General features: G+C 32.5%; 1 protein-coding gene across 5 annotated transcripts in view; it reads left to right on the top strand.

The window, feature by feature from the left end:
- The window catches only part of Atad2b (ATPase family AAA domain containing 2B), a 141,206-nt gene that overhangs the window by 107,081 nt on the left and 20,145 nt on the right, over positions 1 to 13,980 (top strand). For 3 of the 5 annotated variants that reach the window (XM_046441339.2, XM_046441337.2, XM_046441340.2), the window contains 2 exons: positions 878 to 1,074; positions 4,403 to 4,562. In XM_046441339.2, the coding sequence (XP_046297295.1) occupies positions 878 to 1,074; positions 4,403 to 4,562 (357 nt within the window). The remainder of the gene's footprint in view (positions 1 to 877; positions 1,075 to 4,402; positions 4,563 to 13,980) is intronic. The other 2 variants (XM_046441338.2, XM_046441341.2) reach the window with 1 other exon arrangement.

Below are 13,980 nucleotides of genomic sequence, written 5' to 3'. Positions count from 1 at the left end.
TTTCATCATAAAATGATTCATTTTAGTCCTTCATACACTTAGTCATATTTTTAGTTCCAAAACTGAATTTTTTTGTGTTTAAGGTTAGTGTAATTCTTTTTCTTTTTGAATTGCTTCTGTTGACTTTTGCTTTCATCTTAACAGCTATTTAGAAATTAGTAAAAATATGTATCATTTTAATCCTGAGTTTCAGTGTTATGACAGAAAGATTGTATTATGTTTAGGAAAGTTACTATTTTACCTTCTAAGAAGATTTTTGGTTTGTCTTAGGGTACATACTATCATACATATAACACTTTAGACTGGCTTCCCATCTCTTCAATGACTTTGGGATTCCTTTTTTAGTTTCTACTTTTGTTGTTATTGTTGTTCCTTCCTTAAAAGTGTTATTTACTATCCCTACTGTGTAGTGGTCAGAATATCAGGGTAAAAGGACCTGTCTTAAATTATAATTCTTTTGGGGATAGGAGGTATCAAAAAATTGTCACTTGCTCACTAGATTTCTCATATATGGCTGTTCCATTTCAAGAAGCCCCATATATGGCTACAAGGTTGGCTTAAGAAAATCTGTATAATATTTTAAGGTATTTATGTTAATTTGAAGTATTTTTTATAAGTTGTATGTAATTAACATTACAAATTATTTAAAATAATGTAATTTGTCCTTTAAAGGGGTCCTATTGTGAGTTATTTTATAAAGTGAAGCCAATCCCTAAATTACTTTTTGTTTCTATTCAAATTTTTACTTGCTGGATTTGCATGGCTCACATATATCTAAAATTCTCTTTTTCTTTAAAGAATGTTTTGAGAGGGTACCAGAAAAGTGATTGAGGTTCCACCCTGCTGGGATCTTAACATTTTTTTCTCTTTTATTTAGCTCTTTGTGCTATGGAAGTGCTTCCTCTTGCACTACCTTCTCCACCTCGTCAGTTGTCAGAATCAGAAAAAAATCGGATGGAGGACCAGGAGGAAAATACTTTAAGAGAATTGCGGTTGTTTCTCAGGGATGTAACCAAGAGGCTGGCCACAGATAAACGCTTTAACATCTTCAGCAAACCGGTGGATATTGAAGAGGTCTTGTTTCAGTAGTGTGCAAACAGTGAAGTTGAACTGGCTAAAAGAAAAAAAATATTGACATCTTTTTTTGGAAGGAAAAAAAGCAAAGGCATGGATGAATATTACCCCTAGCCTGTAAAATTTTAATCCATGTGATAACTATCAATGTCATCAGCAAACATCTGGTGACTTTTGGATGAAATGAGTGACCAATTTGTATATGTCCTCTTAATTATTATTGATCTTTGTGATCTCATACTCTTTAAGAGGAGGATTAAAGGTTATTTTAATGAAATGTCCATACTACACTATTTTTATTCCAGGATAAATCCTGCTTTCAAAGAGTATATTAGTATTAACCAATTAGTACCAATTAATATTGGCATTTCCCAAATTATGTTTACCTCATTGAAAGAGATGCATGAGGAACCTGAAAATTTCTTTGTCTTTCATATTTTGGAAATGCCTGTAGCTGTGATGCTGTTTGAAATTAAGCACATCTGATGCACCTAAAACTTTCTCTCCAAGGATTTTCTCTGCTCCCAGTGGAAAATTTCTCACTTTCTATATGTATTGTTTTGTGTGCTTGTGGGAACATGGTTTGTCATAACGAGAAAAGGAATTTTCCATTTGGAATCTACTGTAATACTCTCAATTAAAATTTTTTTTTTTTTTTTATCCTGGGATAATATAGTGTGTGGATGAATACAATGTAATCTTTACTGGCCTTCTTAAAGTTCAGACTCCATGTTTGAACAGCTTTGGTGTTTTTAGTTTTAAGTTTTTTTTTTTTTAATTTCTTTTTTTTTTTAAACTTGAATTATAAAATGATTCAAAGTTTAATGTTGCGTCCTAATTGTGAAATCTGTGCTTTTGGTGAGCAGATTCCTTTGGAACCATTACCTCATCTATGACTGTGAAGAATGAGTTAGCATTATCCTTCATTCCCCACCCCTGGCAAGTCTGGCAATACCTATTTTCCAATTTATGGAATAAAGAGACTATCTAAAATTTTATTTGAATATTTTATCTGCAGTACATAGCTTTGTTAATTTGCTCTTGCAAGGTTGATATTATTCTTACATTGCAACTGAGGAAATTGAAACTTGTTGGCAAGTGATATAGCCAAGACTTGAAAATATTTTTGAAAATTCAAAGCCCACATTCTTGTATTTTAAATATATTTTTAAAATATTTTTTTAGATATTGATGGACCTTTATTTTATTCATTTATTTATATGATAAATATTTTTTTAGTTATTGATGGACCTTTATTTTATTCATTTATATGAGAGTCGAACCTAGTGCCTCACACATACTAGGCAAGTGCTCTATCACTGAGCCACAAACCCTGCCCCAAAGCCCACGTTCTTTACGTTATATTATGGCTCCCTTGTATCTTTTCCCACTAGAATAACAGGACATGCCTAATTTTCATTTTAATTAATAAATAGCAAATTATATTTGTGGAGCATTTTTCTCCTAGTGTGTTTAGATAATCTTAAAATCAGCAACCAGTTTGGAAGATTGTTTTAAATAAGCAAAGAAACCCCTCTCCGCTTTTATATTTGGATTCTGACACTTTTTAAAAGCATAAGTCAGTTTCCCATGCTGGGAATAAATCAGTTTTGCTTTTGCTCAAGAAAACTCTTTTCTTTCTAATCAGAAAAGATTGTCAGATTTTAAATAATATCTGTCTGTAATAAAATGAAAGTTCTATAAATCATGGTAAAGCAGTGCAAGAGAATAGAAATACTGATCAGATATTAAGTTTATTAAGGGTTTGCTTCTCTTATTTTCTTCTTCGTTCTTCTCAGGTTCACTCTGCTGCTGGTTTTTGTCTGTTCTTAAAATTGAATACACAGGAATATCTGGAAAGGATAGAGAGGGGAAAGCAAGCTAACACTGAGATAGCCTAAAGCATAAACGTTATATGCTGATAATGAATTTAAAGTGTCTAAAAACTTTCTTCAATTCCAAAACAAACTGCAAAACTTCAGAAAAATAAAACTTTAGAGACTTTCAAGTTTAATATTAAGCATATGTTCCTAAATTACATAGGCTTTATTAAAGTATTACTATATTTTTTCTAGTGTTTTTCAGTAATTTCTACTTGTACACAGAGCATGCCCAGAACCAAGAGTCCAACTATCTTCTGTGGCTCCATTGATGCCCTACAAAGAGATTAACTGGGGCTGGGGATTTGGCTCAAGTGGTAGCGTGCTCACCTCGAATACATGAGGCACTGGGTTCAATCCTCAGCACCACATAAAAATAAATAAGTGAAATAAAGGCATGCTATCTACAACTAAAAAATAAATATAAAAAAAGATTAACTGGCTTTTTAGCTCTAAGAGACTGAAAAATAAATTAATTCACACATATCCATACTTAATATTTGTGTAAGTAATCTTAAAATTTGAAAAACATATTTACAAATTATACATATGCACCTGTGTACACCTGTGTATCAACTTAAAAATCATGACATTGATGCCATCTGAAACCATGAGAAAACCAACCCTAACTTTCACAGAGTAGAAATTGCCCTGTGTTCAGAAATCAGTTCTTATAGATATTCTTGCAAGATTGCTTTTATATCAAACCCTATTATTTTATTTGATTTGAGATTTGAAATAGATATGTATGTTGAGAATGTTTTCTTATTGGTTAAGTGATATAATATCTCTTATTTTGGGTTATCTCCCAGAAAATTGGCATCTAAAGCAAACAAGTTTTTATTTTTCTTTGTAGATTTGTTTATATTAGAGACGAGTCCAGCAAATCTTTCACTAATTATAGAAACAATACTGAGTTTTGTTATTTTATTGATTCAGAATGTTTGTAATGACTCCAAAGGAGTGGAAAATACTTTCCATGAAACAATTCACTGTATAAAACTACAAAAGAAAACTTTGCTGGAAAATTTAAGAAGATTTACCAGAAGAACTTCTATAATAAAATGAAAAGTCTGTGCATTTTATTTTCCTCTGTTTTTTTTTTTTCTTTTCTTGAGATAACATTTAATGATGTTTATTGGGTGCTTTTATCCATACATTCTCTTCTCAGATAAACCCAAGGATTAAAAAAATAATAAGGTGACAATGTTTCAAATTTCAAGATGAGCAACATTTCAGAGTTGATTTAGATCTGACTTAAACTGAAGCTTTTCATGGAAAGTATGTTAGGTAGTAAACTTAATAGCATAAGTTGCATTGAATTTACTCTTATGTATACTTATTTCTTAAATATCTAGATTTAATTTTTGAAGAATTAGTTCTGTTTGAACTAATAGATCATATGAAAATTTTAAATAATTTTCATTAAAATATTCTGTTTTTTTTAGGTTTCAGATTATCTTGAAGTAATCAAAGAACCAATGGATTTATCAACAGTAATAACTAAAATTGATAAACATAATTATCTTACTGCTAAAGATTTCCTGCAAGATATTGACCTCATCTGTAGCAATGCTTTAGAGTACAATCCAGATAAGGACCCAGGAGGTAAGAATGCTTAGCATCAGGTACACTTTGATATTGGGATTTTCTTCAGATTAATGGAAAACTGAGCAAATGAGAATTCAATTCAAAAACTGTATTTATTTATTTTAGTCAGCATCAGTAGTCCTGATGAACACATGGAATTTTGAATTTGTGGGAACCTACAGTAGGATAAGTTTATATGTCAGAAAACTTTTCTGTATAGAATGATACCTGTTCTATAGGTATCATTAATACCATTCTATAGGAATCATTAATGTAATTTTATTATTTTATTCCTAATCCCAGCTTATACTTAAATCTTGTTATTGCTTTCTAGGGAAGTTCACCAGAGATATAACTATAGTTAAACAAGATAAGTTGATTGTAAACAAAGAGGATTTTTTATAACATGAAAGGTTGTGCATCATGGGGAACCATATGGGGTTTGTGCCTGTTAAGTAATTGGGTAAAGTGTAAGAGAGTGGGACTTTGCAAGGAATTGGATGCTATTAGGAAGTAGGATAATTTTGAGAATGGGATATTTTAAAACCCTAGACAGAAAGAAGAATGGAGCAGAGCTAAAGTTGTAATTGGTAAAGGAATAGCAGTCATTCATATTAATGCAAATAGGATTATGGTTAGGTTCTTTTTGTGGTTAGGGCAATGCTCATGATTTGTCTGTGTTTAGACCTGATTGCAGAGTAGGCTAGCTATTGTCTTAGCCCATCTCGATGATGCAACTGGCCTTGTCTTATGCTGCTGTTCTGCAAAGTTGTTCATGTTTTACCTGAATACACAGAAGCCAAGCTTAGAGTACCATGCCAACTGCCAGCTCTCAGGAGCAGTTTTTTCTCATTCTATTATTGAGAATTCCGTTTCTTTAAGACATCATACACAAGTAAAATGTTTCTTATTATTAAAACATGGAGTTTCTATCATTTAAAGATATTTTAAAGTACTTTGTATTTTGGGGTAATGAGTTTCAACCTAGGTCATGTATTAGAATGACCTGGATTTTTCCTGAATTTAGACCATGCTAGTAAGTTAAGTATACTAATTCCAAATTGAGAGGCGTAATAAAATGTTTGTATAGCAGAATTTGGTATTTAACAGTTCCTAAGCTTTGTATTAGCATTTGACTCTTATAGCTTTTGTTTGCTTACTTTGCTTTTTTGAATCTTGATTTTATGTATCTTACAGAAAAACTTATGAAAACTAAGAACAAAGGAGAAAAGTAAAATAAGTGGCAATCCTATCCTAGTGTTATTCCTTCCCCTTGCCCCACGAATGTATTGTATATCAAATATATACTGCATTTTTTACTAAAATGACTATATGACTTGTATAAAATTTGTCATTCCTTTAATATTTTGTTAAATAGCTTATTCATTAATGAGTATATTTATCCCATGTTAAAAAAATGAAATATAATAGCCAATACCCTATTATTGGCCATATTAGGTATTTTAGGGTTTTTTTTTCCTGTAAAAACAGTGATAAATATTTTTACAACACAAGTTTGGGGTACATATTTAATTATTGCCTTATAGTAAATTATTAACAATGAAAAATTTCTGGATCAAAGAATATGTATTTTTTTAAAAGATTTGTCTTTTTGATGTAGTTGGACACAATACCTTCATTTTATTTATGTATTTTTATGTGGTGCTGAGAATTGAACCCAGGGCCGCACACATGGGAGGCAAGTGCTCTACCACTGTGCCAAAACCCCAACCCCAATATGTATCCTTTTAATAAAGATTTTTAATCTGTAATATTAAATTTTTCTCTTAAAAATGTTTTAAATTACTTATATGAGCAGCATGAAGAACAAAGGAGAAAAGTAAAATAATTGGCAATTATTTTACTGTTAGCTAATGTAGCAATTTTGTGTGTGAGAGAGGAATCTCCTTTATTTAGCATGTATGTCATTTCGCAACAGGATAGGTTGTAAGAGATGGGCTGCATGCCAGCATACTTCCTCTCCTTTGCCTTGCTGCGGTCTTCTGTTGTGGACAGATTGCACAAGTGTCTGCATGGGGTTTTGAACAGTGTATGAGAGAACTTGTGTGCCAATGCCTTCAGCCTGTTAGCTCTTTAGGATCTTAAGACTGTTGAGGTTGTGTAGAATGGATGCCTGAATGTGGGCTCTGTATTTAGACCTGGACTTTAATCCCAGTTCTGCTGTTCCCTACTTCCTTAACTTTGATCAACTTAAATCCTCTAAATTTAGTTTCCTCATCTGTACAATAATGTAATAATAGTATTCTTGATTTGTGGTGTTTATAAGGATTATATGAGAAACCATATTAGGTTCAATCTTATGAAATTGCTTTTTAATATGATTTAATCTAAATATGTTAAGCCCATGGCATAATACCCAGGACATGATAAGTGTTTCATAAAGTTTATCAGTTAATATTTATGTTCTTGGGGCTGGGTTTGTGGCTCAGCGGTAGAGTGCTTGCCTAGCATGGGCAAGGCCCTGGGTTTGATCCTCAGCACCACATAAAAATAAATAAATTAATTAAAGATATTGTGTCCAACTACAACTAAAAAATAAATATTTAAAAAAATTTATGTTCTTGTTATCATCATTATTTAAATCATACTTTAATTTTCCTGAATTGGTTCATTAGTAGGTACCTGTGTATACGCTCTAGAATGACCCCTTATACTTGGTAATTTTTATATTCCCTGGACTACACTTTAATTTAATCTTATTATGGAACAGATCTAGGGACTATGAAATGAATTTGAGTGCTTGAAGAGAGTCTCGAGAGTATTAAACCAGTTTTTCCCCGTAAGTAAGTAATTATAATTCCACTGATGTTTATATTACTTTTAAGGAAAGAGGCTATAGTTTCTGGTGCACTATAACCTTATATAATCTTATAACCTTATGTAGTTTTATAAATTAAGGAATCTTTAATTCTTTCATAATTGAAGAATATGCTAGCTCTATCTCATGGGTAAACATGATATATTTGTAACTTTCCTCCTTTATTCTTTCAGATAAAGGCAAAGAGTGATGCAATTCAAAAGCATTATTTCATCTCTGTTCAGATTTTTTTCCTATCTTTAGTCAAGAGGTAGTTTTTTTCTTAGCAACAGAACCACTTGTTATGCACCAGAAAAACAACCTCAGGGGCTGTTGTGTAGCAAGTGGAAATTACATGAATGTTGTAGTACTTTTACAAGTTCCCATGAGTATTTGAAAGCTTGCAGTGTTCTATTTTGCAGCATACTTGGCCATTTGGGAAAAAACTAGCATATACATAGAAGACAAAAGCCAACATTTTGAAAGCTATACATGTTCCTAAGTGTTTACCCAGATTCTGTCCCTGAAGGATGATGTGAACAGAAATTAAATATGAAGTGAGGAAAAATGTACCTTGTATGTTTTATGACCAGTACCAGATATTTGACCCTAATTATCATCTTGTAAATATGGTAAATTAAGTTAACTGCTCACCATTTTTGGTTCTTGCAGTATATCCTTTTCCTACTCCAAGGTCCGTTCTTACATATACCATCATTTGACTAATTTTGCTGAAATTTCATCCCTAATCTTGTTGTTTTCTAAGAATCTTCTGTTTTATATAAATTGTGCAATAAAGCCCCCAAATTCACAGGGTTAGAGCCCTCTGTGGTCTGATTTTAATACATTTCCAGCTTTATTTGCAACAGATGAATTTTATGAGTTCTAAAGCTTCAGCCAAATTCATTCTTACTTCTTTTAGTCAGAATGAGTACCATGTGCTAATTGCTTAGCTGGGTGTTTAGAATACAAAGATGACTATGACAGTTCTTGCCCTTTGAGAGAGAGAGGAAATGCATATTGGTATTATGACAGATAAATAATATATACCAAATAACTACTATGTGGCAAACATTATTCTACGGTTTTTTATTAGTCTGTTAGGGTTGCCATAACAAAATATGCCAGACTGGGTGGTTTAAACAACAAAGTTTTATTTACTCACAATTTTGAAGACTGATAGTTCAAGATGAAGGTTTTGGCAGATTTGGCCTTTCCTTAAGATGTCTCTTTCTTGCTCGTAGATGGCTCCTTCTCTCTCTGGTCTTCTCTGTGCTTGTGTCCTCTTAGTGTCAAGATTTTTTCTTCTTACAGGATATTAGTCAGATTGGATTAGGACTCATCCTTATTTTTTTTTACCTTAGTAAAATGTTAAAAAGCACTATCTCCAAATATAGCCACATTCTGAAGTCCTGGGGATTAAGGCTTTCACATGAATTTGGGGGGCAGGGGGAAGCATCATTCAACTCATAACAATATAATCCCTACTATCTAAAAATTCAGTTATTTGTAATACAACCCCTACTATCTAGAAATTTATTAATTTTTAGAGATGAGAAATATACTTTTCTAATTATTAATGATTATACTAATAGATTATTAATAGATAGCTTAGAGGTAGCAGTAATGAATAATGTCTTGAGGTGGCAGCAGATGATTATAATGCAATGTTATAAGGTCTAAATTAGAAATATATACACAGGGGGAGTAGAGTTCAGAGAAGACACAACTTAGAGATGAGCAAGACTGGGACGGGCATTCATTCCAAGCCAAGGGAAGTAGTGTATTGAGGTAGAAAGAAAGCATGTCCCAGAATAGAGTGCCTCTGTGGAGCAGTAGGAACAATATCACTTCTCTACTCACTGACTTACCAAATAATTCTCTAAGTATAAATTGTGTTTAGGAATAGAGATTTACAGATGATTAAGTGAAGCCCTGGCCTTTAGTATCTGTTTTGGAGTAGAAGTCAAGAATAGTGAAATGGAGGTTGGGAAGCCTATTGAGATTCAGTTGCAGTGGCTGCAGAAATTGAATTCAGAGGATTTAGTGACCAACCAATTAGATATGGGTGACAGAAATCTAGAATTACTTCTGAATTTTTGGTCTAGATGAAGAAATCTAGAAAGGAAATCAATGAAGGAACTACTTTATAAGCAGGATGCTAAGTCGGCGTGGGTGACATTTAATATACTTGGATAAAATGAAGATGTTGCATAGTAATGCTAGTTGTATTATCCTGATTCTGGATATCTGCAGATGTTTGGACTAGAAACATGGTTAATTATTAGTATATGAGATTGAGTGAGATGCCTAAGGCAGTTTGTTGGATGGGGAGAGAGAGGAACTGAGGAAAATATAGGTTTTAGGAAAATATAGGTTTCAGTTCTCAGCATAAATCTCAATCTTCTTATTTCAATATCTTTGTTAAATGTATTGCTTTTTTTTGAAATGTATACATTTTTTCCTTTTAAAATCAGTTTTATTGGGCTGGAGAATATAGCTCAGTTGATAGAGTGCTTGCCTCACATGCACAAGTTCGATCCCCAGCACCATCCAAAAGAAAAAAAATCTAAAGTCAGTTTTATTGAGGTATAAGTTATATACAAGAAAATATACCTAGCCAGGAGCAGTGGCACATACCTGTTATCCCAGTGACTTGGAGGCTGAGGCAGGAGGATCACAGGTTCAGAGCTATCCTCAGCAAGTTCGTGAGGCCATAAGAAACTCAGTGAGACCCTGTCTATAAATAAAATACAAAAAAGAGCTGGGGATGTAGCTCAGTGGTTAAGGGGCCCTGGGTTCAATCCCCAGTACCAAAACAAACAAAAAAATCCAAGAAAGTACAGTTTTTAAAAGTTCGTTGTTTAAAAACCACACATAAAAAAATTCTACTTTCTCTAAGGAATATTAAATGCTAAGTTTGTGAAATTTTGTTCTGAGTTCCTTCCAGTTTTAGCTCTGAATCCCATAGCTTGTAACTTTTCTGAGACACTCATTTCTTTTTGCCTAAAGTAGTTATTTATATATTCTTACTCCTTGTTTTAGCTTGTCTGGAACATGTTCTTAATTAGTGTGGCCAATGAATAAATTTTATCAACTATTTGCTTATTAGATACGAACTCAGAGAGTCTTGCATTACATAGTAAATTTTAAATGGAGGTATAATGATATAATGCAGATTAGAACATGCATTGATATTGATAATATATAAATATGATTTGAATCATTAAAACAGCAAAATTTTTATTTAAGGAATAATCTGCAGTGAAACATTATACTATGAAAATTGGTCTTTCTTAAAAATATTAATATTTTAAGATAATTTTACTGGAAAAAACTAGCTAATATATTTTTGACTTTTTGTAGTGAATTGAAAAATGAAAGGTCACCAAAATACAAAAGATATTGGTACATTGAAATAGTTACTACTTTTGGGGGAAAAAATAATAGTCACTACTTTTGTTAGTGATTTTATTAATTTTATAGATACTCACTGATTGATCCTAATTAGCCATTACTTTTGTAGATGCCAATGCAGGTAGTAATATCTTTATGTTAAACATAAGGCGATTGCAGCTCAGAGAGGTTATGTAATTTGTATACAAATTCAAAACTTTGTGGATTGAGATATGTCTTTTAACTTCAAGGCCAGGGATGGATTGCTTTTTGTTTTGTTTTGTTTTTTGTTGTTGTTTCTTTTTTATGATTTCAAATTTCATGGATTTGGACAATCTTAAATTAAGAGATAAAGTCAAAACTGGTAAATATGTAGCTTTCATTTCTGTACAATTTTAAAGCAAAGTGTGTCTGAATGATTCTCTGAACAGCTACATAGAAAACTATATGCATGTGTGCTTTCCAACCTTTATTTTATTCTTTATAAAGATCCAGGATACTCCTCTGTTCCTCAAAACGTTTAAGAACCCAGAATTTTCATGGACATCCCTGCTGGTTTTAATATTCTTTAAGCTAATGATTCTATTCTATATACAATCTTAGATACTCTTATAAACTAAAAACGTTTGAAAAGCATTATAATGATAGGCTCGTGGAAAAGCTTTTTTTCTGCTGTCAAATGTAAATTTTTCTCTCTGTCAGTGTATCTCTCTAAAAGATGTTCTTTAAAATATATTCCTTGTCCTTCTTTGTACCCCTTAGAAATTTTTATGGAGTTATTCATTTTTCTTTCTTAACTGAAGGTGGGGAATGTTTTTGTAGTTTTTTGTATGTGTAGTGGCTAAAGTTGGAAGCAACTTAAAACTTAAAATATTCTTTGAAAAATTTAATAATTTTGAAAAATTTAGTTACATCCTACTTTGGATTGTTGCACAGCTATTAAAATTTGATTTTCAAAGAATATTTAAAAGATATTGGGAGACTTCTGCATTTGGCCAAGATGGAATGATAGGGACTAGATTTCCTCTCTCACTTGAAGCAATGGGGGGAAAATCCTAAACAAAATATATTAAAAAAAAAGAGTTTGAAGACATTGAACATTAGGCAGCACAGGGTAGTGATCTCCAAAAGATGAAAAGCAAATAAGATTAGTGCCTTGGTTGCCTGCACAGAATTTCCATAGTGTACTCAAGGAAGGACAATGAAGCATAGTCTGAAGTTTTCCCTGAATTGAAGAAACAGATTTGGAACTGTTGGAAGTTGGAAGTGGCTGGAGTTTGTGGTGGCAGAGTACCAGAAAGAAGAAAGCTACACAGAGATAGCACTTGGTGTCAGCAGAACATCCTCTCATGGTCTTCAACAAAGTACTGATCAGCTCACATATAAGAAAGAACTACCAGAGGTCAGAGGAAGACAGGGAATATTCTTTGAAACTCACACTAGGCCAGCAATAGTGCAGCAAAGAGCTAATGAACTACCAAGCAAAGGTGTCATCAAAAGGTACAGAGTAATTTCAGAAGTGAATAAACAGGAAACCATAAACATATGGGACAAGCAGAAAATAAAGCAACCATATCAGTAATCCTGTATATCATTAGAAGTAATAGTCTGATCTGTGACAAAGCTATAAGCAAACTATAGTCAAGCTGACTGCCTGTTTTTGTGATTGAAGTATGTGTGTATTTTGTTTTTTCTTAAATAGGAATATAGTGTCATTGTCATGGCTTTTTTTTTTTTTTTTTGTGCTGGGGATTGAACCCAGGGCCTTGTGCATGCTAGACAAGCACTCTACCAACTGAGCTATATCCCCAGCCCCATGCTCGTGTCTTTACATCTTATTAATGTCTGCTTTTGTGCACAAACTCAGCTTTGAGTACTTGCCATAGAGACCTGATGTTCTGCAAAGCCTAAATCTCTTTTGTCTTTTGCAGGAAAAGATTGCAGAACTCTGGCCTAAATATCCCAAATACAGGCAGAAAGTGTCAGATTGGATAAAAATGTAAGACTTAACCATAGGTTGCCTATAAGAAACCCACTTTAAATATAAAGTGCAAATAGATGTAAGAAAAAAGCATTTTAAAAGTATATTATGCTAACACCAAGCAAAGGGAAGTTGGAATGGTTATTTAAATATCATATGAAGTAGATACCATACGCAAGACTATTAATTGGAGAAAGAGAGCTCTTTCATAATTTCTTATTTTGTAATCATCGAACAGGCATAACAGTTCTAAAACTTTTTGCCTGTGATAAAATAGCTTCCAAATTCATGAAGCAAAACTGATAGAACTGCAAGGAGAAATAGAGAAAGTTGTTGTTAAATTGAAGATTTTAGTACCCCTATCTCTATAATAGAAGAGCTAGTACAGAGAAAAGTAGTGAAAATATAAAAGGCTTGATTGATGTGCAGATTTCAATGCTCCTCTTTTAAATAATAGGATCAGTGTATAGAAAATCAGTGAAGATCATGAGACTTGAATAACTTTACGAACCAACTTGACCTAAGTGTCACTTACAGAGCACTCTATCCAGTGACAGAAGACATGTACTTTCTTTTCTAGTGCACTGGAATATTTATCAAGGTAGATCATGTTTTGGGCCATAAAACAAGTCTCATTAAATAATAAAAGCATTTAATCATACAAAGTATGTTCTCTGACAACAGTAGAATTTATTAGAAATCAATGACCGAAGGCTATCTGGAAATAAAAATATTTGGAAACTAAATACCAACTTCTAAATAATACTTGGGTAAGACAGCAATCAGAGGATAAGTTTAAAAGTTTTTGAATTGAATAAAATTAAGATATATTCACATTTGTGTGATGCAGCTAGTGTAGTACTTTCGGGGGGCAGGTTAGCACTAATTAGCTAAATTAGAAAAGAAGAAATATCTCAAGCCAATGACTCCAGTTCCCCCAAAGAAGAGCAGATGAAACCCAAAATGAAATACTAAAGATATGAAGTTAGTGATCTGCAGAAATTAATGAAAAACAAAAACAAAATATACAGAAAATCAACAAGAATCAAAGCTGGTTTTTTTAGGTCAGTAATTGATAACCCTCTAACTGGACTAATTAGGTTAATGGGAAAGAAGACAAAAATTACTGATAACAGGAATGAGGAGGTGACCATAAATATTAAAAGACCCCTAAGGGAGAAAATCTTTGCCACCTGCTCCTCACAGCATTAATCTCTAGGATATACAAAGAACTCAAAAAA

The sequence above is a fragment of the Marmota monax genome, unplaced genomic scaffold, assembly GCF_021218885.2.
Source record: "Marmota monax isolate L192 unplaced genomic scaffold, Marmota_monax_Labrador192_F-V1.1 WCK01_AAM20220418_F8-fsc00010, whole genome shotgun sequence".
Classification (NCBI taxonomy): Eukaryota; Metazoa; Chordata; class Mammalia; order Rodentia; family Sciuridae; genus Marmota; species Marmota monax.
Note: the sequence above shows the minus strand (reverse complement) of the source record. Positions and strands in the feature narration are given on the sequence as shown.